A 26,753-nucleotide genomic window follows, 5' to 3' on the forward strand; every position below is an offset into this window, starting at 1 on the left:
AGGAAGTTATTAAGAAGGGATATGAATACCTTTCCTTTAAAAAAAAATGGTTTGGCATGAAACTTAGCAAGAAAGGTAAAACTGTGTGGAGAACAGTGGTAGTCACTTGTTTTGTTTTGTTTTGTTTTTGAGGCGAAGTCTCGCTGTGTCACCAGGCTGGAGTGTAGTGGTGCAGTCTTGGCTCACTGCCACCTCCGCCTCCTGGGTTCAAGCAATTCTCCTGCCTCAGCCTCCTGAGTAACTGGGACCACAGGCATGCGCCACCACGCCCAGCTAATATTTGTATTTTTAGTAGAGACAGGGTTTCGCCATGTTGGCCAGGAAGGTCTCGATCTCTTGAGCTCATGATCCGCCCACCTCAGCCTCCCAAAGTACTGGGATCTCAGGCATGAGCCACTGCCCGGCCTGTTTTTTGTTTTGTTTTGTTTTTTTACAAAGTGTTTCACAGCTAACATTTTATCTAATTTCAAGTCTTTCAATAGGATTACCATCATATGTGAACAATTTTCAACATCAAATGCAAAAATAGGGTTACTGGGGGCCGGGCACGGTGGCTCACACCTGTAATCCCAGCACTTTGAGAGGCCGAGATGGGCAGATCACCTGCGGTCAGGAGTTCGAGACCAGCCTGGCCAACATGGTGAAACCCCGTCTCTACTAAAAATACAAAAATTAGCTGGGCGTAGTGGCGGGCGCCTGTAATCCCACCTACTCGGGAGGCTGAAGCAGGAGAATCGCTTGAACCTGGGAGGCAGAGGTTGCAGTGAACCGAGATCGTGCCATTGCACTCCAGCCTAGATGACAGAGTAAGACTCTGTCTCAAAAAATATATTAAAAAATAGGGTTACTGAAGATCACTGTGGCCACTTAAGTGTAAGTTAATTAAAATTTAAAGAAATTTAAAATGTACTCCCTCAGTCACACTAGCCACACTGTAAGTGCTCAGTAACTCATGTACCTGGTGGCTACCATATTGGACAGTACAGCTATAGAATATTTCTATTGCAGAAAGTTCTGATAGCTGATGTAGAATATTGGACTGGTAATTGTTAAACTATTTAAGATGAACCTGTGTAAAGAATAGAAAATAATAGAGCCAGGGGTACAAATGATAAGCATAAATGACTTGTCAATCTCCTGAAATGTGTTCAACCAATATGGACCCAATCATGTGACTGGATTAAAATTTTTAAAAAGGCATGGCACAAACTCTCCTCAACCAGAGAGTTTTAATTCTTCCCAAGGTCTAAGGTACAGGGGTACAAAAAGCAAAAATCCTCAAAGGGCATCAATCATTATTAAGTAGTGGTCAGACTGTATCTGATTATGGAGCAGAATTACTCAACAGCATACATTCATTTGTAAAGTATGAAAGGCTGGGCATGGTGGCTCATGCCTGTAATCTCAGCACTTTGGGGGGCCAAGGCAGGAGGATCTCTTCAGGCCAGGGGTTTGAGACTAGGCTGGGCAGCATAGCAAGACCCCATCTCTACAAAAAATATTTTTTTAAAAAATAGGTGAAGCCAGATGCAGTGGCTCACGCCTGTAATCCCAACACTTTGGAAGGCTGAGGAGGGTGGATCACCTGAGGTCAGGAGTTCGAGACCAGCCTGGACAACATGGTGAAACCCTGTCTCTACTAAAAATACAAAAATTAGCTGGGCATGGTGGCGCGTGCTATTTTTGATAATTCCTTTTCCTATAGTTCTAGCCTAGATCTCTCTTCCAAGTTTCAGATACACATCTAGTTGACATCTCCTCTTGAGTGTTCAAAATAGCACCTAAAGTTAGCATGTCCAGATCTGCATGCATCTGCTTTCCCTGGAATTTGTCTTGTATGCCTCATGTCAGCAAATGACACTACTCAATTATGCAAGCCAGAAACCTAGATGTCATTCTCGAATCTTCCAACTCCCTCATGCTCTGCATCCAGAAATCACAAAGTTCTTGTGATTTTACCAACTGTATCTCAAATGCAGCCACTTCTCACCTTGCCCACTGCCACCATTCTAGTACAGACCATGATAATTTCCAACCTGGATTATTGCACCAACCTCCTGTGTTTTCCCCTTCTAATTGAGTCTCCACATTACCCAAAGAGTTATCTGCATAAACTCAAATCTCTGTCTATTCTCCTATCCTCAGAATTCTTTGAAGGTCCCCCATTTGCCCTCAGGATAACTCTGTACAATAGCTAACGAGTCTGTTTCAGCCTTGTCTTCACATCTCCACACTCTGCCCCCAAGGTGGCTGTCATACTTTTCTTTAGTTCTCTAAAGAGCCCATCCTGTCCCTCGCTTCCTGCCCTTGCACATGCAGTCTCCTCAGCCTGGACAATCTCTTCCACCTTTCCCCACCACAGATGTCACCCCATTTCACCTGGCTAGTTTCTGCTCATACTTTAGGTCTTGTTTGGATGTTGTTTTCTCCTGGAAACTTTCCTTGACAACCTTCCCATGGTATGTGCCCTCCTAGTACTCTGTTCTTTCCCCATTAATGCACTTTCACACTGTTTACTTGTTTGTATCCCCCACTGGACTGCAAGCTACTCACGACTTGTGTCTTTTGCATTGTTAAATCCTCTGATACATGTGGTGTGCCATAAATGTGTGAATAATGACAAACTGTAGTAACATGCCTTTTTTATTTTCTGATGTTTTGACATCTGGGTTCTTACTAAGACTTATCTTCCCAGGACTAATTCCTAGAGATTGCAAAAGACTCCCATTGGAGCATGCCTTACATATACACCCCAGCCAATCCAAAGCCCACATCCCCAACTACCTCCTTTAACAAACTCTCATAAGCCAAGCCAATATTCCCATCCCCTAATCACCCCAGGGCCAGCCTCTTACCTGACAGCCTGCTGAAGTTATTCAAACTAGCCAAACTAGCCAGTCTTAGAAGTTGCTTACCCTGCCTCACCCATTCCTTCCCATGACAACCACAGTAAAGTCTCACCCATGCTTTCCCCTCATTCCCTTCACCTCCTGGTCAACCCTAGTGCTTCCCTGTGTGGAATGCCATGCTTCCTGCTTCTAGGAAACTGACTGTAATGTTTTACTCAGTTAAAAACATCTTCCTTCGTGACATTCACATCTGTGTCTCTGTGTCTTACCATATGCTGTGGTTTGAGTGTGTCCCTCAAAAGTTCATAAAATGAAAATTGAATTCCCATTTTAACTGTGTTGAGAGGCAGGACATTGGAGAGGTGATTAGGTCACAAGGGCTCCACATTCATGAATGAATTAATGCCATTACTGTGAGAGGGGGTTTCTGCTGAAAATGATGAGTTTGCCCCCTCCCCCCTTGCTCTCTGTCGCACGTGCTTCCTCACCACACGATGCCTTCCACCATGGGATGACCCTCACCAGATGCTGGCAGCATGCTCTTAGACTTCCCAGTCTGCAGAACCACGAGCCAAATAAACTCCTCTTCTTTGTAAATTATCCAGTCTGTGGTATTCTGATACAGCAGTAGAAACAGACTAAGACACCATATCTGATTAAAACATTCCAGATTTTTAAAACACACATTTACTAAGTGCTATGTGCTATTATTCTTCACAACAGTCTAACGTATTAAACTTTATTATTCCCACTTTAGAGAAGAAAAAACTGAAAGCTTAAAGCTTAAGAATATTGTCCAAGGTGGTAAAGCTGTGGAGCAGTGGAGCTGAAAGTAAACTCAAACCCCAGAGCTGTTTTCCTTTAAAAAAAAAAAAAAAATTGCATATGTTTAAAGTGTACGTGATGTTTTGATATACATAGTAAAAAGATTAGGACATGCAGGCAAATTAATATATCCATCACCTACCACTGTTACCTCTTGTTTTGTGTGGTAAAAGCGCCTAAAATCTCTGCTCTGCAAAACTTCAGTATACAATATTAATAACTCTAGCTCTGTGGCACATTGGACCTCTAGACTTATTCATCCTACATAACTGCAAGTTTCTACCCTTTGAACTACATCTCCCCATTTCCTCCTCCTCTCTGCCCTTGGTAACTACCATTCTACACTGTGTATGTGACTCTTTTTGGATCCCAGATATAAATGAGATCATGCAGTATTTTTCTGTGTCTGGCTTTTTTCACTTAGCATAATGTCCTCCAGTTTAATTCATGTTTTTGCAAATGACATATTTCCTCTTTTAAGTCCAAATAACATTCCATTTTATATATAGCACAACTGATCCATTCATCCATCAATGGACACTTACGCTGCTTCCATATCTTGACTCTTGTGAATAATGCTGCAATTGATGTGGGAGCCCAGACACCTCTGTGGTGCTGATTTTATTTCCTTTGGGTATATACGCAACAGCGGGATTCTCTGGGTCATGTTGGTTCAATATAAATCAATTTGAAAATCAATTCATGTAATTTACCATTTTAACAAACTAAAGAAAAATCACATGATCATATTAATAGATGCAGAAAAAGCATTCGACCAAATATAACACTAAAAGGTTTAGTGAATCTTGGCCTAAACCTTACACATTATACAAAAATCAAAATATCATTTAAATATAAAATGTAAAATTATAAAACCTTTAGATTACATAGGAGAAAGTCTTTGGACAGCCTTAGTCCATTCAGGCTGCTAGAACAGAATCCCATAGACTGGTAGCTTTACAAACAACAGAATTGTATTTCTTACAGTTCTGAAGGCTGGGAAGTTCAAGATAAAGGCATCAGCAGGTTCTTCATCTGGTGAGGGCCTACTTCCTGGTTCATAGAACAGAATAGTGCCTTCTTGCTGTATCCTTACATGGTGGAAGAAGAAAGGGAACTCTCTGGAGTCTCTCTTGTAAGGGCACTAATCCCATTCATGAGTACCCCAGATTCATGACCTATTCACCTCCCAAAGGCCCCACCTCCTAACACTATCACACCAAAGATTAGGTTTCAACATATGAATTTTGGGGGAAACAAACATTTAACCTACAGCAGAATTCTGGGCCTTGGCGACAGCTCTTAGGTATAACATTAAGATCATAATCTGTAAAAAAGAAAATAAGTGGGCTTACTCAAAATTTAAAACTTTCCTCTGTAAGAGATCCTGTTAAGTGGATGAAAAGATAAACTAGAGATTGGAAGAAAATGTTTGTAAATCATATAGCTGACAAAGGACTCATATCTAGAATATATAAAGAACTCTGAAAACTCAACAATTGGCCAGGCATGGTGGCTCACACCTGCAATCCCAGCACTTTGGGAGGCTGAGGTGGGAGGATTGCTTGAGTCCAGGAGTTTGAGACCACCCTTGGCAACGTAGGGAGACTCCATCCCTACAAAAAAAAAAAAAAAAATTTTTTTTTAATTAGCTGGGTGTGGTGGCATGCACCTGTAATCCCAGCTACCTGGGAGGCTGAGGTAGGAAGATCACTTGAGCCCAGAAGGTCGAGGCTGCAGTAAGCTGTGTTCACACCACTTGGGCGACCCCATATCAAAAAACAAAACAAAACAAAACCTCAACAGTTAAAACCAATAATCCAAACAGAAAATGGACAAAAGATATGAAGAGACATTTCATCAAAAAGTATATATGGATGGTAAATAAGAACATGAAAATATATTGAGATAGCCATTAGGGAAATACAAGTTAAGACTGTGATGAGATATCACTATCTACCTATTAGAATACCTAAAAAATAGTGACAACACCAAATGTTGGTGAGGATGTGTAGTAACTGGATTTCTCATACATTGCTGGTAGGCAAGTAAAATGGCATAACCATTTTGGAAAACAGATCGGCAGTTTCTTTAAAAAAAAAAAAAACAACTAAACGGGCACCTAATATAAAGCCCAGCAATCACACTCCTGGGCATTTATCGGTAGAAAAACCTGTATACAAATAGTCATAAGGGCTTTATCTGTAATAGCTAAAAGCCAGAAACAAGCAAAATGTCCTACAATTGGTGAATGGTTAAACTGTGGTACATTCATACTATGGAATACTACTCCACCACAAAAAGGAACAGATAATTGATACAACAACTTGGATGATCTCAAGGGCATTGTAATCAAAAAAGTCCATTTTAAAAGGTCATGTATCAGCCAGGCACAGTGGCTCATGCCTGTAATCTCAGCACTTTGGGAAGCTGAGGCAGGTGGATCACTGGAGGCCAGGAATTTGAGACCAGTTTGGCCAACATGGCGAAACCTTGCCTCTACTAAAAATACAAAAATTAGCTGGGTGTGGTGGCACATGCATGTGAACCCAGCTACTTGGGAGGCTGAGGCAGGAGAATCGCTTGAACCTAGGCGACAGAGCAGGACTCTGTCTCAAAAGAAAAAAAAAAAAAAAGGTCATGTATCACATGATTCCATGTATATAACATTCTCAAAATGGAAAGCTACAGAGGTAGAAAAAAGCTTAGTGGTTGTCACAGGCCTGGGGTGGTGAAGGAGAGGTGGATGAATGTGACTACAAAGAGAGAGATCTGCTCACCTTTTCAGTCATCACTTCTTTTGTTGTGTTGAGTTGCCATTGTCTTAGGTATGATTTTTCTGGTTTGGAAATTCCTCAGCTTCTGGTCTGCTGATGGCATCTTCCCTAATGTCCCATGCTGGTATGGATTTCGGGAGTAGGAAAGATGAATGTAATTCTTTGTAATTTGTCGTAACCTACTCTCCCCAAAAACAATTTTCAGCAAGTTCACCAATGGCCTCTATAAAGCTAAATCCAGTGGACAGTTTTCAGTTCTTATTTTAAAGCAGAAGTCCCCAGCCTTTTTGGCACCAGGGACCAGTTTTGTGGGAGACAGTTTTTCCACAGGACAGGGCAGGGGATGGTTTTGGGATGAAACTGTCAACCTCAGATCATCAGGTATTAGTTAGATTCTCATAAGGAGCATGCAACCTAGATCCCTCCCATGTGCAATTCACAGTAGGGTTCGTGCTCCTATAAGAAGCTAGTGCCTCTCTGATCTGACAGGAGGCAGAGCTCAGGGAGTAATGCTAGCTCACCAGCTGCTCACCTCCTGCTGTGTGGCCCGGTTCCTAACAGGCCACAGATCCATACTGGTCCATGACCTGGGAACTGGGGACCCCTGTTTTAAAGGATTCTCTGCTGCATTTGACATAGCTGATGGTATTAGTTTCCTGAGGCTACTGCCACCAATTACCACAGACCTGATGACTTCAAACAACAGAAGTTTATTCTCTTACCATTCTAGAGGCCAGAAATCCAAAACCAGTTTTACCGGGCCAAACCCTACTACAAAGTGTAGTAGGGGTGTGCTCCCTTTGGAGTTTCTAGAGAAGAATCTGCCAGCATTCCTTGGCTTGTGGCTGCACCACCCAATCTCTGCCTCTGTGGTTACACTGCCTCCTTCTCTCATGTATGTATCAAACATTCCTCTGCCTGTGCCTTATAAGGACATTAGTGATGGCATTTAGGGTCTATCTGGATAATCCAGGATAATCTCCCTGTCTCAATATTCTGAATCACATCTGTAAACATTTTCCCATAGAAGGTAATATTCACAGGTTCCAGAGGAAAGAACCAGGTATCTTTGGGTGGCCATTATTCAGCTTGCTACACTGACCGTTCTCATTCTTTCTCAAAACTCCACCCCTCTGAATTCTGGCACATTGTTCTGTACTCTTGTTTTGCTACCTGACAAGTGCATCTTGGCTTCCTTTGTGGGCCTTTCCTTTTCTGTTTAATCCCACATGGGGGCCATCCTTTGCTCACCTAGCACACTTTTCTCACTGGGACAATTTCATGGACTTCTGTGATTCATCACTCCCCCATCTGTATCTTTTTTTTTTTTTCTTGACACAGAGTCTCGCTCTGTCGCCCAGGCTGGAGTGCAGTGGTGTGATCTCGGCTCACTGGTGCAAGCTCCGCCTCCCAAGTTCATACCATTCTCCTGCCTCAGCCTCCCGAGTAGCTGGGACTACAGGCTCCCACCATCACGCCCGGCTGATTTTTTGTATTATCAGTAGAGACGGGCTTTCCCCGTGTTAGCCAGGATGGTCTCGATCTCCTGACCTCGTGATCCGCCCACCTCGGCCTCCGAAAGTGCTAGGATTACAGGCATGAGCCACCGCGCCCATCCCCCCCATCTCTATCTTTAGCCGTGATTGCTCCCTGTAATTATCAGACTCAGTCTGTAGCTGGTCAGATGCCTACCAAAAATATATCTATCTGGATGTTCCTCAAGTCCCTCACACTTAATAATCTTCTAAAATGAAATTCATGTTCTTCCTCTCACCAAAAGCAGAAGTGTAACTGGGTTCTCACACTGTGGAGCAAACATGTACAAAAGGAATTCCCCTGAATGGATATGGGGGGATCTAGGGGCAGGGAAGGGCCCATACTAATCACTGACAGAGGGCGTCTCACATAAAAAAGGGATGTCCCTTTTACTGCCTTCTCCACCGTCTCCCACATGGACTCACCATTGTGTCTCAGTTAAGTAGTAAACTGACAAATTGTGATTTTTCTCACTTTAGTAGGCATCACTATGAGATACACACTTTTTGCTAGGCCCAGTGCAAAATGGAAATGCAGAACCTCTTGTTCAAAGATTAGCAGGAATTTCAAGAGTAGCAAAAGCTGAGTATTAAGCCCTTCTATGCCCAGGACCCTGTATGACTACACAGGTCACATGCCTGTAAAGTTGGCCCTGCCTGGAAGTCATTTCTTCTCTCTCTTCCCACTGCCTGGATCTAACCAGTCTCCAAGACCTGCCATGCTATTCCTCAAATGTCTCCTATGTTCTTTCTCATTCTCTTCCATCATTGCCTTAGTGCAACCCCTTATTCCCTCCACTTGTTCTTTCTGGCTCAGGTCTTTAGATCCAGATGAATCATCTAAAATGCAAATCTGGTCAGGTCACTCCCCAGCCTGAAATGCTCCAGTGGCCTCTCGTAACCATAAGGATAAAGTCCCAGGTACTTAGTAAAGTCTGCCATGGTGAACTCAAAGTGATGATAATATCAAACCTCTTTTAGTGCTTGTGTATGTCCTAGTGTGACACATCTCTGTGCCTTTTCTATTGCTGCTACTCCCACTCTTTACCTGGACAATGTATTCTTTTGAGTCTCACAGCTCAACTAATTGTGTGCGTGTGAATGTGTGTGTACATAAACATTTTTATAACAGTGCCTGGAATATAATTAGCACAGTACGTATTAGCTATTATTATTATTCCAGGAAACCCTCTTGGACAAATTAGGCTGAAAAGCCTTCTTTCATGTCACCATAGCACACTGTGCATATTTTATCTTACCACATTATAGTGAAGATGTGTCTCTGTCTGCCTCCACAGCTAGAGTGCAAGCTCCTTGAGGCAGGGACCATGTCTTACTCATCTTTTCATCCTAGTGCCAAAGTGGTATAGTGTCCTGTGCATCTTATGCATTCAAAAAATCTTTGTGTATTCAACTGATCCCCAACATACCTTCCAATCATTTTTAGTCCTAGAGGGGTTTCTTAAAAAGCATTTTCATCAGATGAGACCCCACCCCTGAGGGGACAAGGAGAAAGAGAAGGAGTGTTTTCAGCCACCACCTGAGGCCACCATGTTCTTCCTCTCTTACACATCTAGTACATACCCCCTTAGGTTTCCCATAAACCCTGTCTTCCCTGTGGACAATTTCTTCAATCGTTAGTGGTGTATTTCTTCTTTCTCTCTCTCTCTTTTTATTTTATTTTATTTTATTTTATTTTATTTTATTTTTTTGAGATGGAGTCCCACTGTGTCACCCAGGCTGGAGTGCAGTGGCATAATCTCAGCTCACTGCAACCTCAGCCTCCCAGGTTCCAGCAATTCTCCAGCCTCAGCCTCCCAAGTAGCTGGGATTACAGGCATGTACCACCACGCCCAGCTATCATTAGTGGTGTGTTTCTCCAATGATGTCCCTAAATCTTCTTCCCTGGGGCCCGCGCCTCTCTTGAACCTCCCCATTCTACACCTAGTGCATGCTTTGCCAGGGTAATTCCAAAAGAGTCTGGGGGTCGGGGCTGGTGGTAGAAATCCTACATGTCATGGCTGGATCTTTCCTGGAAGTCTGGGTTGGAATAGGTATTAAAGAGGCCACTCTGAATGTATAAATCTAACTAAAAATGTATGTGATTGGTGGGCATTTTTTCCAACCTAATAAAGTCCCTTTCCATCTCCCAGCTCTTTGTATTTTAAAAGCCAGGTCACTAGATTTGATAATTCTGGAGAGAACTGACTGAAAAGAGTTGGTTTGATTAGAAATAGAGGTTCAACACTTTTACACTGTTGGTGGGAATGTAAATTAGTTCAACCATTGTGGAAGACAACGTGGTGAATCCTCAAAGACCGAAAACCAGAAATACCATTTGACCCAGCAATCCCATTACTGGGTATATACCCAGAGGAATATAAATCATTTTATTACAAAGATACATGCACGCATATGTTCATTACAGTACTATTCACAATAGCAAAGACATAGAAACCACCCAAATGCCCGTCAATGATAGACTAGATTAAAAAAATGTGGTACATATACACCATAGAATACTATACAGCCATAAAAAGGAACGAGATAATGTCCTTTGCAGGGACATGGATGGAACTGGAAGCCATTATCTTCAGCAAACTAACACAGAAACAGAAAACCAAATACTGCGTGTTCTCACTTATAAGTAGGAGATGAACAATGAGAACACATGGGCACAGGGAGGGGAACAACACACACTGGGGCCTGTAGGGGGAGGAGCTGGGGGGAGGGAGAGCATTGGGAAGAATAGCTTAATAGATGCAGGGCTTAATGGGTTGATAGGTGTAGCAAACCACCATGGCACACGTCTACCTATGTAACAAAACTGCACATCCTGCAAATGCACCCTGGAACAAAATAAATAAAATAAAGAGGTTTGAGTCTTTCCTGGTAAGCTTATTTATGCTCTATTACAGATGGTTCAGCCTTGGGGCAAGATAGTCTTTCTCCTAATTTTTGTAGTTTTGAACATTCTAAAGTTTTTGTTGTTGTTGTTGTTTTCCGTGAGGACAGAGGCAACTTCGGGGAAGTACTCTGTGGGGTAGAATGGAATTTGGGGCCTTTAGTTTTCCTTCCAAGAGCCCGTAGGAGGTTTTGGGTGCCTTCTCAATGATGGCATGAGAAAATATAAAGCAGATGGACGGGGGCGGGGCGCAGTGGCTCACGCCTGTAATCCCAGCACTTTAGGAGGCCAAGGCGGGCGATTCACGAGGTCAGGAGATCGAGACCATCCTGGCTAACACGGTGAAACCCCGTCTCTACTAAAAATACAAAAAAATTAGCTGGGCGTGGTAGCGGGCGCCTGTAGTCCCAGCTACTCGGGAGGCTGAGGCAGGAGAATGGCGTGAACCCGGGAGGCGGAGCTTGCAGTGAGCGGAGATCGCGCCACTGCACTCCAGCCTGGGCGACAGAGCGAGACTCTGTCTCAAAAAAAAAAAAAAAGGTGAACTTTGGTATATTCACTGCTTATAAATGTTATGTGGAAAAACATAAGCTGTTTGCTGTTTACAATTCGTTTGCTGTATTTTGTGCATGTGGACAAAAATGGGGGAAGAAATGAAAGATGTGTTAGGATAATGAGTATACGGCTGAATTTTCCAGGAATTTCTATAGTAATACCAAATCGCATGTTTTAATGCCCACCGTGAACAAAAGAAGACCGGAACCCTCGCGACTCATTTTGACGTTTTCTGGTCGGCGGTAAAAGCTCGGTTCCCGGCCCTCCCGGAAGTTGTTGCACAGTTGTTTCCGGGAAGCGGGACTCCAAATGGGTCGCAGTCGTAGCCGCTCCCCACGGAGGGGTGAGTCCTGTAGCATTTCGGAGGATGTGGGGCTCTGTCGGAGGCCGGTCCCTTTTGTTTTATTTTGTTTTGTTTTTGGTAGCCGGGTAGTAGAGAGGCGGGCTCTTTTCCCCAGGAGGAGAGCGAGGGGTGGATAAAGGAACGTAGACCTGGGCCCTTCCCTCTTCAGCCCACCTTCTCCGGTTTGAAGGCAGTGTCTCTGAATTAGTTTCATTAAGTCTTTGTCACCTTAATACAATAACCTTTATTACACTGTGGCCGGTGGGTTTAGAATTAGGCCTCAGTTCCTTTGCTGAATTTCTGGGCGACGGTGGGCAAGACACTACTCAGCCTTTCTGAATCGAATTCCCAGAATTAGTCATTGAGGGTACTATTGCCAACTTTTAAAAACTGATGTGATAATTAATGTCACATCCCATAACATACAGTATGTGATTCTGCCTAGTTCTTAAATACTTAATAAATGTTAGATTCCTGCCCAAGTCATTACAGGGAAATCGATATTAAGAGTTTTGAGTCCTGGGAGCTCACTTCGTAATGTTTTCTGGCTCCCAGCCCCATAAATGAGGCAGCGCGATGTAAAGAAAGCTGGACTTCCATCAGGAGATCTAACTTAGACCCTCGGTTCTGCCCCGATTCGTTGGTTTTTTTCTTTTTAATCAATTTATTTACTTTTAATGAGACAGAGTCTCGCCCTGTCGCCCGCCCAGGCTGGAGTGCAGTGGCCGATCTCAGCTCACTGCAACCTCCACCTCCCGGGGTCAAGCGATTCTTCTGCCTCAGCCTTCCTAGTAGCTGGGATTACCCGTCCGTGCCACCACGCCTGGCTAATTTTTGTATTTTTATTAGAGACGGGGTTTTGCCGCATTGGCCAGGCTGGTCTCGAACTCCTGACCTTGTGATCCGCCCGCCTGGGCCTCACAAAGTGCTGGGATTAAAGGCGTGAGCCACTGGCCTCTTTTTACCTTTTTAATGTGACTAGTAATGGTTTGCATTATTTTTCTACTGGATGGCGCAGCTCTAGATATTTGAGGTAATTTTCAGTTCTGCAATTTGTGTGCGATTCCATTAGAACGTAGGCGTTCCCGGTCCACATCCCGGGAGAGAGAACGCAGGCGCCGAGAAAGGTCCAGGTCTCGGGAGAGAGATCGGAGAAGGAGCCGTTCGCGATCCCCGCACCGAAGACGCTCCCGGTAAGGGTAGAAAATAAGCCAAGAGCTTTATTTACCGAAAGTCCCTAAGAAACTGGTCGCTGCTCTTAACTTTGTTTTGATCGCTTTTAAGGGGATTTACAGTTTCCTGAAATGGAGGAAACTTAATCCAACCGTATTCTAAAGCTAACATTCAGCTTGGTTAAATGGGGCTAATAGTACTCTACATCGCAAAATTGTCTTGAGGAGTAAATAAGAAATAACGCATGCAAACCACAGAGCATGGTGCTTGGCAAGAAGAAGAAGTAAGTATTTTATATTTTTGTTTCTTTTTTTTTTTTTTTTTTTTGAGACGGAGTCTCACTCTGTCACCCAGGCTGGAATGCAGCCGGGCAACGTCGGCTCACTGCAACCTCTGCCTCCCCTGGTTCAAGCGATTCTCCTGCCTCAGCCTCCCGAGTAGCGGGGACTACAGGCATGTGCCACCACACCTGGCGTATATTTTTTTTTTTTTTTTGTATTTTTAGTAGAGACGGGGTTTCAACGTGTTAGCCAGAATGGTCTTGATCTCCTGACCTGGTGATCCACCCACCTCGGCCTCCCAGAGTGCTGGGATTACAGATGCGAGCCACTGCACCCGGCATTTTGTTTCTTTTTTATTAACTTTTGGTGATAATGATTTATTCAAGTATGTAATCAAGAATGGATGATCTTGGAAGAACTTCAGAAATGGGCTCTGGGCCGGGCGCGGTGGCTCAAGCCTGTAATCCCAGCACTTTGGGAGGCCGAGACGGGCGGATCACGAGGTCAGGAGATCGAGACCATCCTGGCTAACCCGGTGAAACCCTGTCTCTACTAAAAAAAATACAAAAAACTAGCCGGGCGAGGTGGCGGGCGCCTGTAGTCCCAGCTACTCGGGAGGCTGAGGCAGGAGAATGGCGTAAACCCGGGAGGCAGAGCTTGCAGTGAGCTGAGATCCGGCCACTGCACTCCAGCCTGGGCGACAGAGCGAGACTCCGTCTCAAAAAAAAAAAAAAAAAAAAAAAAAAAAGAAATGGGCTCTGAGTCTTTTTTTGTTTTTGTTTTTGTTTTTTTGAGAGAGAGAGAGAGGGTCTCCCTGTGTTGCCCAGGCTGGTCTTGAATTCCTAGGCTCAAGCCATCCTCCTGCCTCGGCTTTCCAAAGTGCTGGATTTACATTTTTCTGCCTTCCAGAAAGCTTTCTAGCTCTAATTGTACTGAAGGCAACTGATGATTAAGCAGTAAACTACATTTAAAATTTTTTTTGTTAACAAGGCCTTGTCAGAACCTTTTTCCTCACTTTGCTATAGGGAATGACTGGTGGTTCTATGGAGCTCGGCTCATGTATATCTGTGCTGATTGATACAAAGTTGATATGTCTGTTTCTAACATCTTTACTTGTAAATATTAGATCTCCAAGACGACATAGATCCACATCTCCTTCCCCTTCTCGACTGAAAGAAAGAAGAGATGAGGAAAAGAAAGAAACAAAAGAAACAAAGAGCAAAGAACGGCAGATTACTGGTAATGTTATTAGATAAATAACTGTAGTAAAAGTACAGTGATGATAAAATTATAAAAGTTTAATTTTGAACATTTAAATGTTAAGCCTTTTATAATGTTCATTGCATATGGTTTTGAGTTTTTTAGTTTTTTGGTTTTTTTTTTGAGATAGAGTTTCATTCTTGTCACTCAGACTGGAGTGCAATGGCACGATCTTGGCTCACTGCAACTGCCACCTCCCAGGTTCAAGCAATTCTCGTGCCTCAGCCTCCCAGAGTAGCTGGGATTACAGGCACCCGCCACTAATTTTTGTACTTTTAGTAGAAACGAGTTCTCACCATGTTGACCAGGCTGGTCTCAAACTCCTGACCTCAGATGATCCTCCCGCCTCGGCCTCCCAAAGTGCTGGGATTATAGGCGTGAACCATCGTGCCCAGCGTGAGATTTTGTTTTAATTACACCCTAGCAAGTTGCTGGTTATCTGTGGTGCTCCTGATATAGAAGGGAAGTTACAAACATGAGAATATTCTATTTTGGAAGTATCTTCAGAACTAGATAGTGTCATGCCTGATATTAAAGGTAGTCCTTAATATGAAACCCAGATTTTTTTAAAAAGGTAATCCTGTCTAAAGGCTTCAAGGAGAGGACTTTTTCTTTGTACCATAAGTTACATTCTGTCCAAATGTAAGAGGAATTTTTTCATTAGACTCATCTTCAGCTAATTGTTTTGTGTATTCTCTGCTAGTGAGGTGGAATGACTATTACTCTGTTACCACCTCTCTTTTTGTTTATGTATATATATGAAATGATAGAGAGTTCACAAAATTATTCATTTTTGCAGAGGAAGACTTAGAGGGCAAAACAGAGGAAGAAATAGAAATGATGAAGTTAATGGGATTTGCCTCCTTTGACTCCACAAAAGTAAGTAAAACGTGCAACATTCTCATTTGAATTAATCTGTTATGACTGTCCTGTCTTTCCATGTTCTTTTCGATTTATACAAATGTGTTTGATTATAAGACAATAACTATCTGTTTGAAGAACTTTGAGAATACAGAGGAGGAAATAGTGAACTGCCATTGGAATTCGGGGAGTGGTTGCCAGGGACGATGTTTGAGTTAGATCTTAAAAGGCAAGTAGAAGTGATCAGACAAAAAGAGGAAGATGATTATTTCAGGTAAAGGGAAGAGCTCATGAAAATGCCATGTAGCTGTAAAGGAGCACAGTGTATTGTGGGAATTTCAAATTCTGCCGGGGATAAAGCAGTGCTGATGGGCTAGTGACTTAGGCTAGAAATAGAGGTAGGAGGCAAATCACAGAGGGTTTTTGATGCCCTTAGTCATGCTAAGGAATTCAGAGTTGATTCTTTAGGTGTTGAGGAGAGGAAGTAGTGATTTTTAAATGAGGGAGTGGCATGGTTATATGTGTGTTTTAGAACAATAACTCTGGGGGCAGCATGGAGGACAGATGAGAGGTGGGTTAGACTGGAGGCAGGGAGAACTGCTGATTTGTGCAAGTGAAAGATGATGAAGGCCTGAACTGAGTTGAGAACGATTCAGGAGCTGGGGGAAATGGGAGTGAGTAGTTAGTAATGCCTCTCAGGTGTCAGGCTGGGACCCTGAGTGATACAGTTAACCCGGAACAGAGTTTCTGGAAGGGGAACTGCTGGGAAATGGAAGAACAAAATCCAGCTGCCAGATAGAGATGACATTGGGCAGCTGCATACATGTCTCACAGCTTAGAAGTAGGGTGGATAGGGGAGTGAATGCTGTCTAGACTTCATAATAGCAGAGAGATGAGGGAAGAGGAAAAAGAGGGAGGGATTAGGTAGAGGAGGGAGAGCATAGAGAGAGAGAGATGGGGGAAGGGAGAGATAGGCATAGAGAGAACAAAGAGGAGAGGAGATGGAGAGAGGGAGGGTGTATGGAAAGAAAAACAATATATTTTTCAAAATCTCTTTTCTAGAATTTTAAATCTTTCCATTTAGTTTTGCAAATGGAAATAGAGATGTTTGAGAAAAAATTGTCAAAAATAATCCACTTTCCCAAGTCTTGTATTCCATTGAGTTGCTAATGGAGTGGGGTAATCGCAGTTGCTGTAAGAGTTTCTTTCTAACTAATGTGACTGTGTAGGGCTCACATGTTTTAAAATGACAGTGTGTAACTTAGGAGTACTGAGGCATGACTGTTTTGAGTTGAGAAATTAAGAGCAAGCTCTCATTCTCGCAATGGTTATGTGAACTCTGTTTTGGAATTTAATGAAGTTTATTTATCAGCTTTTTTTCCCTTGAATGCCCTAAATCCTTATTTGTTTTTCCAAAGAGTATTTTATAAATGAAAATTTATTAATATATATGTTGGGTGAATAAAAATACATTAAAAGTAAAGCAACTATAGTTTTATTGTCTTTAGAAGAATGAGGAGGGAACTTTTTCCCCAAAGAAAATGGAATTATTTTCTTTGTTTTTTGGTTTTCCTGTTGTTTGATGTCAGATTTGAAGTTCCTGAAAGTCAGATCTAAGGGTGGTGCCACCCATCACTTAAATGTAGTCAGTGTTGAGGATGTTTGCTTATAAGGGAAAAATTAGGTGAAAAGTCATAGATCTTATAAAAATTATGGAGTACTGTCACACTAATTGATATCAGTTTTTTAAAATGACATCTACAAGGATGTTAATTTAGTTTATATGCAGTTGGCTTCATGGCTATCAGTTATAAAGTCAGCTCATTTGTGTTTTTAAGTAATGTGTGTCTTGTGATGTTTCATCATTGATCTATTGTGGGACCTCTTCATATGCCAGTGTAGTCACCCATTTTCCTTTCTATTTTATTGTATTTTCATTTTTTTATTTTTATTATTTTTTATTTTATTTTATTTTATTTTTTTGAGACAGAGTGTCGCTCTGTCATCCAGGCTGGAGTGCAGCGGCGCCATCTCAGCTCACTGCTACCTCCACCTCCCAGGTTCAACCAGTTCCCCTGCCTCGGCCTCCCAAGTTTCTGGGATTACAGGTGCCTGCCACCATGCCTGGCTAATTTTTGTATTTTTAGTAGAGATGGGATTTCGCCATGTTGGCCAGGCTGGTCTCGAACTCCTGGCCTCAAGGGATCCACCTGCCTTGGCCTCCCAAAGTGCTAGGATTACAGGCATGAGCCACTGCACCCAGCCTCATTTTTTAGTTTTTTAGACAGGTTCTTGTTTTGTCACCCATACTGGAGTACAGTGGTATGATCATGGCTCACTGCAGCCTGACCTCCTGGGCTGAAGCAATTTCCCCGCCTTAGCCTCTGGAGTAGCTAAGAGTATAGCCACATGCCGCCACGCCAGGATAATTTTTTTATTTTTTGCAGAGATAGAGTCTTGCTGTGCTGCCTAGGTTGGTCTTGAACTCATGACCTCAAGAAATCCTCCTGCCTCAGTTCATTTTTTTTTATTTTTTTATTTTTTTATTTTTTTATTTTTTTTTTTTGAGACGGAGTCTTACTGTGTCGCCCAGGCTGGAGTGCAGTGGCCGGATCTCAGCTCACTGCAAGCTCCGCCTCCCGGGTTCACGCCATTCTCCTGCCTCAGCCTCCCAAGTAGCTGGGACTACAGGCGCCGCCACCTCGCCCGGCTAGTTTTTTGTATTTTTTAGTAGAGACGGGGTTTCACCGTGTTAGCCAGGATGGTCTCGATCTCCTGACCTCGTGATCCGCCCGTCTCGGCCTCCCAAAGTGCTGGGATTACAGGCGTTAGCCACCGCGCCCAGCCCATTTTTTTTTATTATTATTTTTGAAGAGACGGAGCCTTCCTGTGTTGCCCAGGCTGTACTCAAACTCCTTGGCTCAAGAAATCCTCTTGCCTCAGCCTTCCAAGTAGCTGGGACTATAGCCTCACAGCAATGTGCTTGGCTTTTCCCTTTCATTTTATTAGATTGGTGCAAAAGTAATTACAGTTTTTGCCATTGAAAATAATGGCTAAAACTGCAATTACTTCAGTAACATTCTTCTAGGAAGTTTCAAAGTTTGGTTTTGTTTATTAATGGATAATTTTCTATGCCAGCATGTAAATAAATGAGGATAGAACTAATAATATGCAACTCTGCAACTAGTTGCCAGAAATCAGTTAACCTTTAGGAATCGAACTTTGTAAAAAGGTTATCATCATTTACTTTTTTGTGCCCAAGACCAGTTTCTCAGTCATGCTTACTTCCTAATATTGGGAGTTCAAAATCATATACCTCAAGTAATTTGTTGAGGACTCACCCTCCACCCCCCAAAAAATACGTGAAAATAGGTATAGAAAAGTAAGACCAAATACATTTATTTTAGCCCCACTTCAAATATATATTAATCTGTGTATGCCTTTTGGCCAGTGGGTCAGAATCAGTTTTTGCCCGGACACCAATATCTAATTAAGTACACTACACAGATAGGCTACTCTTGCACAGGTAGTAATGGGAGAGGGAGGAGGTGGGGGTCACTTGTGTGTGTCATGACATTAACTAATGATACTCATCTAAGTCATTTTCTGAATACCTGGGAGTGCAGTTACCTAGGATGTAAGAATGCAAAGGTGACTCTCAGACATATCCCTCCATCAAGAAGCTTGCAGTCTCATAGGGAAAATACCTTTACGATGCACATCATGGTTTTATAGGGTAGAAAATGGAAGGTACTGGGCTGGGTGTGGTAGCTCATGCCTGTAATCCCAGCACTTCGGGAGGCGGCGGGGTGGGATCACGAGGTCAAGAGATCAAGACCACCCTGGCCAACATGGTGAAACCCCATCTCTACTTAAAATACAAAAATTAGCTGGGCATGGTGGCGCATGCCTTTAGTCCCAGCTACTCGGTAGGCTGAGCAGGAGAATCGCTTGAACCCGGGAGGTGGAGTTTGCAGTGAACTGAGATCACGCCACTGCACTCCAGCCTGGTGACAGAGCAAGTCTCCATCTCAAAAAAAAAAAAAAAAAAGAAAAGAAAATAGAGGGTACTGTGAGGAAAGCACAGTTAACATTTTTCTGCAGTTAGAGAAGATGGCACTTCCTAGCAACTGGAATGCGTGAATTGGGCCTTGAACAATGGATAATAACCAGATAGTTCAAGTTAGAGGCGGGGAAGGCAATTCAGGCATGAGGAACAACATGGGGGAAAGTGGGTATGTTGAGTTGACTTGGCTGGATTAGAAGACCTGAACAAGAATTTGTGAAAAAGAGAATGGGTGCTACATTCAGAAAGGTCAAGACGGAGTGACACATAACCTAGCATTTGTGTCTGTTATTCTGTTCTGATTCTTGATTTAAAGATCAAAATTGGGCTGGGCACAATGGCTCATGCCTGGGATTCCAGTACTTTGGAAGGCCAGTGCAGGAGAATTGCTTGAGACCAAGAGTTCAAGACCAGCCTGGGCAACATAGTGAGATCCCATCTCTACAGGAAAAAAAAAATTCAAAATTAGCCCAGATTGGTGGCATGTGCCTGTAGTCCCAGCTACTCGGGAGCTGAGGCAGGAAGATCACTTGAGCCCAGGAGTTTGAGGCTGCAGTGAGCTATGATCACGCCACTGCACTCCAACCTGGCGACAGCGAGACCCTGTGTCTAAAAAATGATAATTTTTAAAAGGAACAAAAAATTGCAAGGGCAACCATTCCAGCCATGATATGAGAATATTATTAGCTAAGGTTGTAAGTTAAATTTTGTGTAAATATGAGTTTTTCTGGAGATTATACCTTTTATCTGGTTTCAAAGTATTCTTTGACCAGAAAAGATTAGATTCTGCTACCCTACTTTCTCAGCATGCCTTGCACATAGTACATACACTGTGAATGTTTGTTGGTTTGAATATTAATTGCTTATGTGCAATTGTAAAAGTGTGAGCAGAGAGTTGTACCGCTTGGGAGTTCATAGGATCTGGAAATTATCTCTCCCTCATTGGACTCTCCTCCTCCTCCTCCTTCCTCCTTCCTTCCTTTATTCTCCTTCCTTCTCCTCCTCCTTCCTCTTCTTCCGCTGCTGCTGCTCCTCTTGCTGCTGCTGCTCCTTCTGTTTCTGCTTCTGCTCCTGCTTCTTGTGCTGCTGCTGCTCTTGGCTTCTGCTGCTGCTGCTGCTGCTGCTGCTGCTTCTGCTTCTGCTTCTGCTGCTGCTGTTTCTGCTTCTTCCACTGCTGCTGCCGCTTCTGCTGCTGCTTCTCCTTCTCTTCCTCCTCCCCCTCCTCCCCGCTTCTCCCCCACTTCCCTCTGCCTTCCTCCTGCTTTCTTCTTCTTTTTTTTTTCTTTTTTCTTTTTTTTTTTTTTTGAGACTGGATCATGCTCAATTGCCCAGGCTGGAGTGCATTGGATTGGTGTGATCATGGCTCCTTGCAGTCCCAAACTCCTGGATTCAAGCAATCCTCCCACCTTAGCCTGCCCCCAAGTAGCTGGGAGTACAGGTACCTGCCACTGCTACCACACCTGCTTTCATATATCCTGATTTAATGTATCCTCCCTGGTTTTTTGTTTGTTATTTGTTTATTGTTTTTCTTCAGGGTAAGAAGGTGGATGGCTCTGTAAATGCCTATGCCATAAATGTCTCTCAGAAGAGGAAGTACAGGTATGCATGGCCCCCATTATTATGTTTGAACTAATCAGTTTTGTACTTAGAACTTTATTATGGGATAATCACGTTTGTAGGAAATGTAGCAGTTTTCCATACAGTTCCTTGTTTGAATGAAATATTATCTTCATTGCTTATATTCTGGCGTGTTAAAATTGTTTTCCCATTTACATGTGAGCTAATAGCTATTAGAGAGAGAGGGCAGTTGGCTTAAATATTTTAGGACTATAGATAGTAATTTCCTCAGAAAAGCATAATTTCAAGTCTATGGGCTTTGATTTCAGTATAATTTAGGTATAAAATAGATCCTCCTGAACTAGATTGATTATGTAATGATTTCAACTGTAAATATATTCTTCTGTTACATATAGGCATATTTTATTTGTACCACAGTTTTGGAACAAACCAATCCATACATGAATTCTTAATGAAAAAGTCAAGATATTTTCAAACATTGCCTTTCTCTCTAACTTTATCACTGATAAAAGATTAATAGTCCAGTTAATTTAGATTATGAATCATGTGATTGAAAATGCTATAAGCTAAGGTACTAGAATCATTTTGGACAATCTTTTGTAAAATTACCTTCAAATAAGGTCTTATGGGGAGAATCATTACAGTGTGCAATTGAATTGGCTTAATGGGTGCCTGTTTTGGAACTCCTCTCTATTTCTAAATTACCTGTTTCTTATTACCTAAAATAAATAAGGATTTTCAATTGATTTTTTTTAAGTCCATAGAATCTTCTCAAATAATTTCAAAATTAAACTTCCATACTGCTATTTGGAGTTAAAAGAAATCTGAAAGTCTTTGGTTTATTTTGAAAGTAAAATAATCTCTAAATATACATTAAATTACCTTGAATAGTTTCTACCCTAGACTTTGCTATTATAAAGATGGTTTATAGGTTTAATCTCTGAAGCATGTTTTTTTTTTTTTTATAAGAAGAGTATAGGATTAAAAAAATAAACAATGAATTTTCTCTTCTCATCACAGGCAGTACATGAATCGAAAAGGTGGATTCAACAGACCTTTGGATTTCATTGCATGAGAATTGAAATGTTGAAGGATAACTTTTTTCCCCCTCATCTTGGTCAGAGAGTGGATTTTGTATTTTGTATTTAACTTGCATTCAAAACACAGGATCTCATTTCTCCCTTCTTGTAAAGTAAGAAAATCTTATTTATGATGTATGCAGTTAACTTACCTTGCCTCAACAGAAGAAAGGTTAAATATTACATTTTTTTCTTTTAGGAAATATCATTTGTGGCAGGCGTCAACCCCATTTTATTTGTCCTTATTCCTGTGGAAGCAGTATATGTTTTCTTCTTGAATGCTCATTAGGACTTCTTAAAAAACATGAAAGTAATTTGGAAGTAAGTTTATCCAATAAAGCAGTATTTCTACCCTTTTAGATTTGATAAATATTTTTTATTACTAACGAATCTCCCTAGACATTTTCTTTTTTTTTTCATGCATAGATTTAAGTATATTGATTGTTAGTAGTTTAAAAATGGGAAGAATGAAAAAGCATAACTAGATTTTTCTATCTTCTATGGTCCCCCCGAAAAAAATGCCATTTATGGTTCTCTCCCCAAGTATAAAAAGCGTTACATGCAAAAAAAAAGATCTGAGAGAAACCAAAAAGTAAAAGAAAAGCAGAAAATCACCTGTTATCTACTCCCAGAAAAAATCAATTTCAACATTTTGGTATATGTCTTTCCAGGCTTCTTTGGGTTAATCCCATCCATGATATCAGAATATGTATGCAGTTCTTTCTTTAACCCTTTTTTCTCCCATGTACTGTGAACATTTAAAAAGTACTTTTAAATATTCTTTGGAAACTTAGCTTTTAGTAGCTACTTGGTTGTATCATAATTTATTAACTAATGTTTTATTGGTAAACACTGGCTTGCCTCCCATGACTTGCCATTATAATTAAAACTGTGACTACTCTATCTCCATTACATACATATTTTTGTATGTTTCATTATTTCCTCAGGCTCCATACTTAGACGTGGCATTGCTGAGTGAGATTAAAAGGGCTATGTATACATGTTTTAAGACGTTTGGTATCTCTGGCTAGAAGGTAACAACCAACTCTATCCAGTAAAGTATGAGCATTCTTGTTTCAGACACATGTACAAATATTAAGTGTAAAATTTGTTTTAAAGTTTCCTACCTGATGGGTAAAATAATGGTACTATTTGGTTTTGTGTTTTTGTTTTCGTTTCTAGGGAGGATGAATATTTTTTAAATGTATTAGCCATATTTCTTTTGTGACATGCTAATTTTAAATCTTGGATCTATTAATATTTGTCTTTTGTCAAACTTTTCTTTTTTTCATTTGAAGAACACTCTTTTTATATTGAAGATAATAACCATCACCCATTCTGTTGTAGACTTTGCTGGTAGTTGAGGCTGTATGGCTAGATTTTAACTTATTTTTCTGAGTAAGTACTACAAATGCAGAACACAATTCAGATGATACAAAGGATATCTAGTGATGCATTAATTGTATATCCTTTCAGAGATATTCCACATATACACAACCATATATTTTTATATATATATCTCTTATACATAAAGATAGAAGCAAACTCTTCACACTGTTCTGCACCTAGTCTTTGTTTACGTACATCTTATACATCTTTTGATGGTTTCTTATCGGTACCTGTAAAATTGTGTTGCTAGAGATTTGACTTGAAATCCTTAAGGCAGCATACTTTGCAGATAAATAATCTGAGAGAATCTAGTAGGTCAACAGATCTGCTCTCTGTGAGCTAACACTAAAGAAATAGAGGAAGAGGAAATCTTTGAAAAATCAAGAAAAGATACCTTTGATCCCAAAAGTCTTGGTTTGAAGGAACTTTTATCCATTAGATCATCTAATTCTGGAAGAATAACCAAAGTGCAGCATCCTTGTATTCTTCCTCTAAGAGGCTCATCCTCATAGGGGATGTAAATTGAGCCAGGTTTTCTCAGTGTCTACATGATAAGTGCTTCAGGGCTCAGTCCTTGAACTCTCCAATCTCTTCTTTGGTGAACTGTCCATTTGTGTGGCTTCAAACACCTTCTGCCATGGCTTTCAAATTTATACTCCCCCAGTCAGACCATTTTACTGAATTACAATCACGTATATGCAGCTAGACTATTAGGCACCTCAAATTTAAGATTAACTGAACTTTTTTGAGGCTTTCTTTTTTGAGGCTTTCCCATCACAGTAAATGGCCCTTTCATTCACTCCTTTGTTCAGACCATGGTCCTTGGGGTTGTCTTTGACTCCTTTATTTTATGTCTTACATCTGATTCATTAGCTGATTCTTTTGGCTTTAACATCAGAGTACATTTTGAATTGGACCACTTTTCACCACCTATGCTAACCTAAGCCATCTCTCTTGCCTGGACTACTGCAGTAGCCTCCTAACAAGTCTCCCTCCTTCCACTCTTGGTGCTGTTTATTCTTCACCCAGTATCAGAGAGGAACCTTTTAAAATGTATATCAAGGCTGGGTCCGGTGGCTCATGCCTGTAATCCCAGCTCTTTGTGAGACTGAGACTGGCGGATCACTTGAGGTCAGGAGTTTGAGACCAGTCTGGCCAATGTGGTGAAACCCTGTCTCTACTAAATATTCAAAAATTAGCTGGGCGTGGTGGCATGCACCTGTAATCCCAGCTACTCGGGAGGCTGGGGCAGGAGAATTGCTTGAACTCTGGAGGCAGAGGCTGCAGCGAGCCAAGATCTTACCACTGTATTCCAGCCTGGGCAACAGAACAAGATTTTGTCTCTAAATTAATTAAATGTGCAACTAGTCATATTTCTCCTGGCTCCAGTGATATTTTTTTTTTAATCATTTAGAATGAAGTCCAGTCCTCAGTGTGGTCTACAGAGCCTCCACATGACCTAGACCCTGGCTTTCTACAGCCTCACTCCCTTGCTCACTGCACTGAGCTACACTGGCTGGCCTCCTTGCTGTTCTTTCAAAACAGGCATGTGTCTACTCCCAGAGTCTTCTCACTTGCTCTTTCTTCCTTCTGAAATGTTCCCCCACCTCCTTGATTTGCACAAGTAGCTTCTTTACATTGTTCAGATCGCTGCTCAAACTAAGGTCATTCCTGACCACCGTATCCAAAATAGCAAACTTTCTTCCCTATCTCTGCACTCTGCTTTACTCTTTTTTTTTTTAACCTTTAAAAAGTTGAGATTAAATTTATATACCGTAAAATTTACCCTTCTAAAGTTTACAATTCAGTGGTTTTTAATATACACAGAGTTATGCATCCATCATTCCTAATTCCAGAATGTTTTCATAACTCCAGAAAGAAACCTCATATCCATTAATAATCACTCCTCATCCCCCCCACCCCTAGAATCCACTAATGTATTTCCTGTCTCTACAGATGTACCTATTCTGAACATTTCATATAAATAGAATAATACAATATGTAGCCTTTTGTGTCTGGCTTCTCTCATTTAGCATAGTGTTTTCAAAGTTCCTCTGTGTTGTAGTATGTATCAGTACATCCATCATTTTTTTTGTCTCCAAATAATATTCCATTCTCTATTTATACCACATTTTGGTTTATAATTCATCAGTTGATGGGCATGTGAGTTGTTTTCACTTAGTGACTATTAAGAAATAATGGTGCCATGGCCGGGCGCAGTGGCTCACACCAGTAATCCCAGCACTTTGGGAGGCCGAGGTGGGCAGATCACTTGAGGTCAGGAGTTCAAGACCAGCCTGGCCAACATGGTGAAACTCCATCTCTACTAAAAATACAAAAATTAGCCAGACATGGTGGCGTGTGCCTGTAATCCCAGCTACTTGGGAGGCTGAGGCAGGAGAATTGCTTGAACCTGGGAGGCAGAGGTTGCAGTAAGCAGAGATCACACCATTGCACTCCAGCCTGGGCTACAGAGCGAGACTCCATCTCAGAAAAAAAAAGAGAGAGAAAGAAATGGTGCCAGAACATTTGTATACAAGTTTTAGAGTGAACATGTTTTCAGTTCTCTTGGGAGTATGCTTAGGAGTGGAATTACCAAGTCATATGGAAACTATGTTTGACTTAAACATAAAGCACTGTCAAACTGTCTTTCAAAGCTGCTGCACTATTTTATAGTCCCATTTACAATATATGAGGGTTCCAGTTTCTCCATGTGGCTCTCCAAACCCTCCTTTACTTGTCTTCACCGCATTTATCACTGCCTGACATACTCTATATTCTTTTATTATTGTCTGGTTCTTCCATTAGACAGCAAGCTCGGAGAAGTGGGGCATCTGTCTGGTTAGCTCTGCAGCCCCAGCACCACACAGTGGCTAGCACAGAGTACAACACTCAATGCATGTCTTGAATTCGTGAATATAGTTCTGTAACCTTTTTTCACTAACCGAGTCCCCTGATCTTCAGTTTACATCTGATTACCTTTAGTTACCCAAGTACTTTATTTTGTATTTAACTTGCATTCAAAACACAGGATCTCAGTTCTTTCCTGTAAAGTAAGAAAATCTTATTTTTGATATATGCAGTTCACTTATCTTGCTTCAAGATAAGTGAACTGCATATATCAAGAAGAAAAGTTAAATATTACATTTTTTTTCGTTTAGGAAATATCATTTGTGGCAAGCCTCTTTCTTGTAATAGTCTTAAAACATTGTGACAAAGCTAAACTCCTTTCGAACAGTACTCAGAATGATATTGCCCATTCTTTTTTTTTTTTTTT

At 41.5% G+C, this 26,753-nt stretch overlaps 1 protein-coding gene across 3 annotated transcripts; it reads left to right on the forward strand.

Moving 5' to 3' along the window:
* The first annotated feature begins 11,665 nt into the window (after window positions 1-11,665).
* On the forward strand, window positions 11,666-26,753 carry SNRNP27 (small nuclear ribonucleoprotein U4/U6.U5 subunit 27). 3 transcript variants are annotated; one of them, XR_002516714.2, is made up of 7 exons: window positions 11,666-11,789; window positions 12,862-12,982; window positions 14,370-14,482; window positions 15,303-15,382; window positions 20,965-21,029; window positions 22,029-22,200; window positions 26,638-26,753. XR_002516714.2 is itself a non-coding variant. In XM_003908772.4 (6 exons), exons 1-6 carry the CDS (start codon window positions 11,756-11,758, stop codon window positions 22,081-22,083), a joined length of 468 nt encoding a protein of 155 aa, XP_003908821.1. In that variant the 5' UTR covers window positions 11,666-11,755; the 3' UTR covers window positions 22,084-23,005. The 3 variants fall into 3 exon arrangements, 1 of the variants encoding a protein (XP_003908821.1); XR_636567.4 differs by lacking the exon at window positions 26,638-26,753 and adding an exon at window positions 22,287-22,999; XM_003908772.4 differs by lacking the exon at window positions 26,638-26,753 and having other exon boundaries at window positions 22,029-23,005.

The sequence above is a fragment of the Papio anubis genome, chromosome 14 (assembly GCF_008728515.1).
Source record: "Papio anubis isolate 15944 chromosome 14, Panubis1.0, whole genome shotgun sequence".
NCBI lineage: Eukaryota > Metazoa > Chordata > Mammalia > Primates > Cercopithecidae > Papio > Papio anubis.

Bases quoted from the DNA above. Each gene is read 5' to 3' on its own strand.
- SNRNP27 (XM_003908772.4), top strand. From the start codon at position 11,756: ATGGGTCGCAGTCGTAGCCGCTCCCCACGGAGGG. The intron at 11,790-12,861 runs GTGAGTCCTGTA...CGATTCCATTAG, and splicing joins TAGCCGCTCCCCACGGAGGG to AACGTAGGCGTTCCCGGTCC. The intron at 15,383-20,964 runs GTAAGTAAAACG...GTTTTTCTTCAG, and splicing joins CCTCCTTTGACTCCACAAAA to GGTAAGAAGGTGGATGGCTC.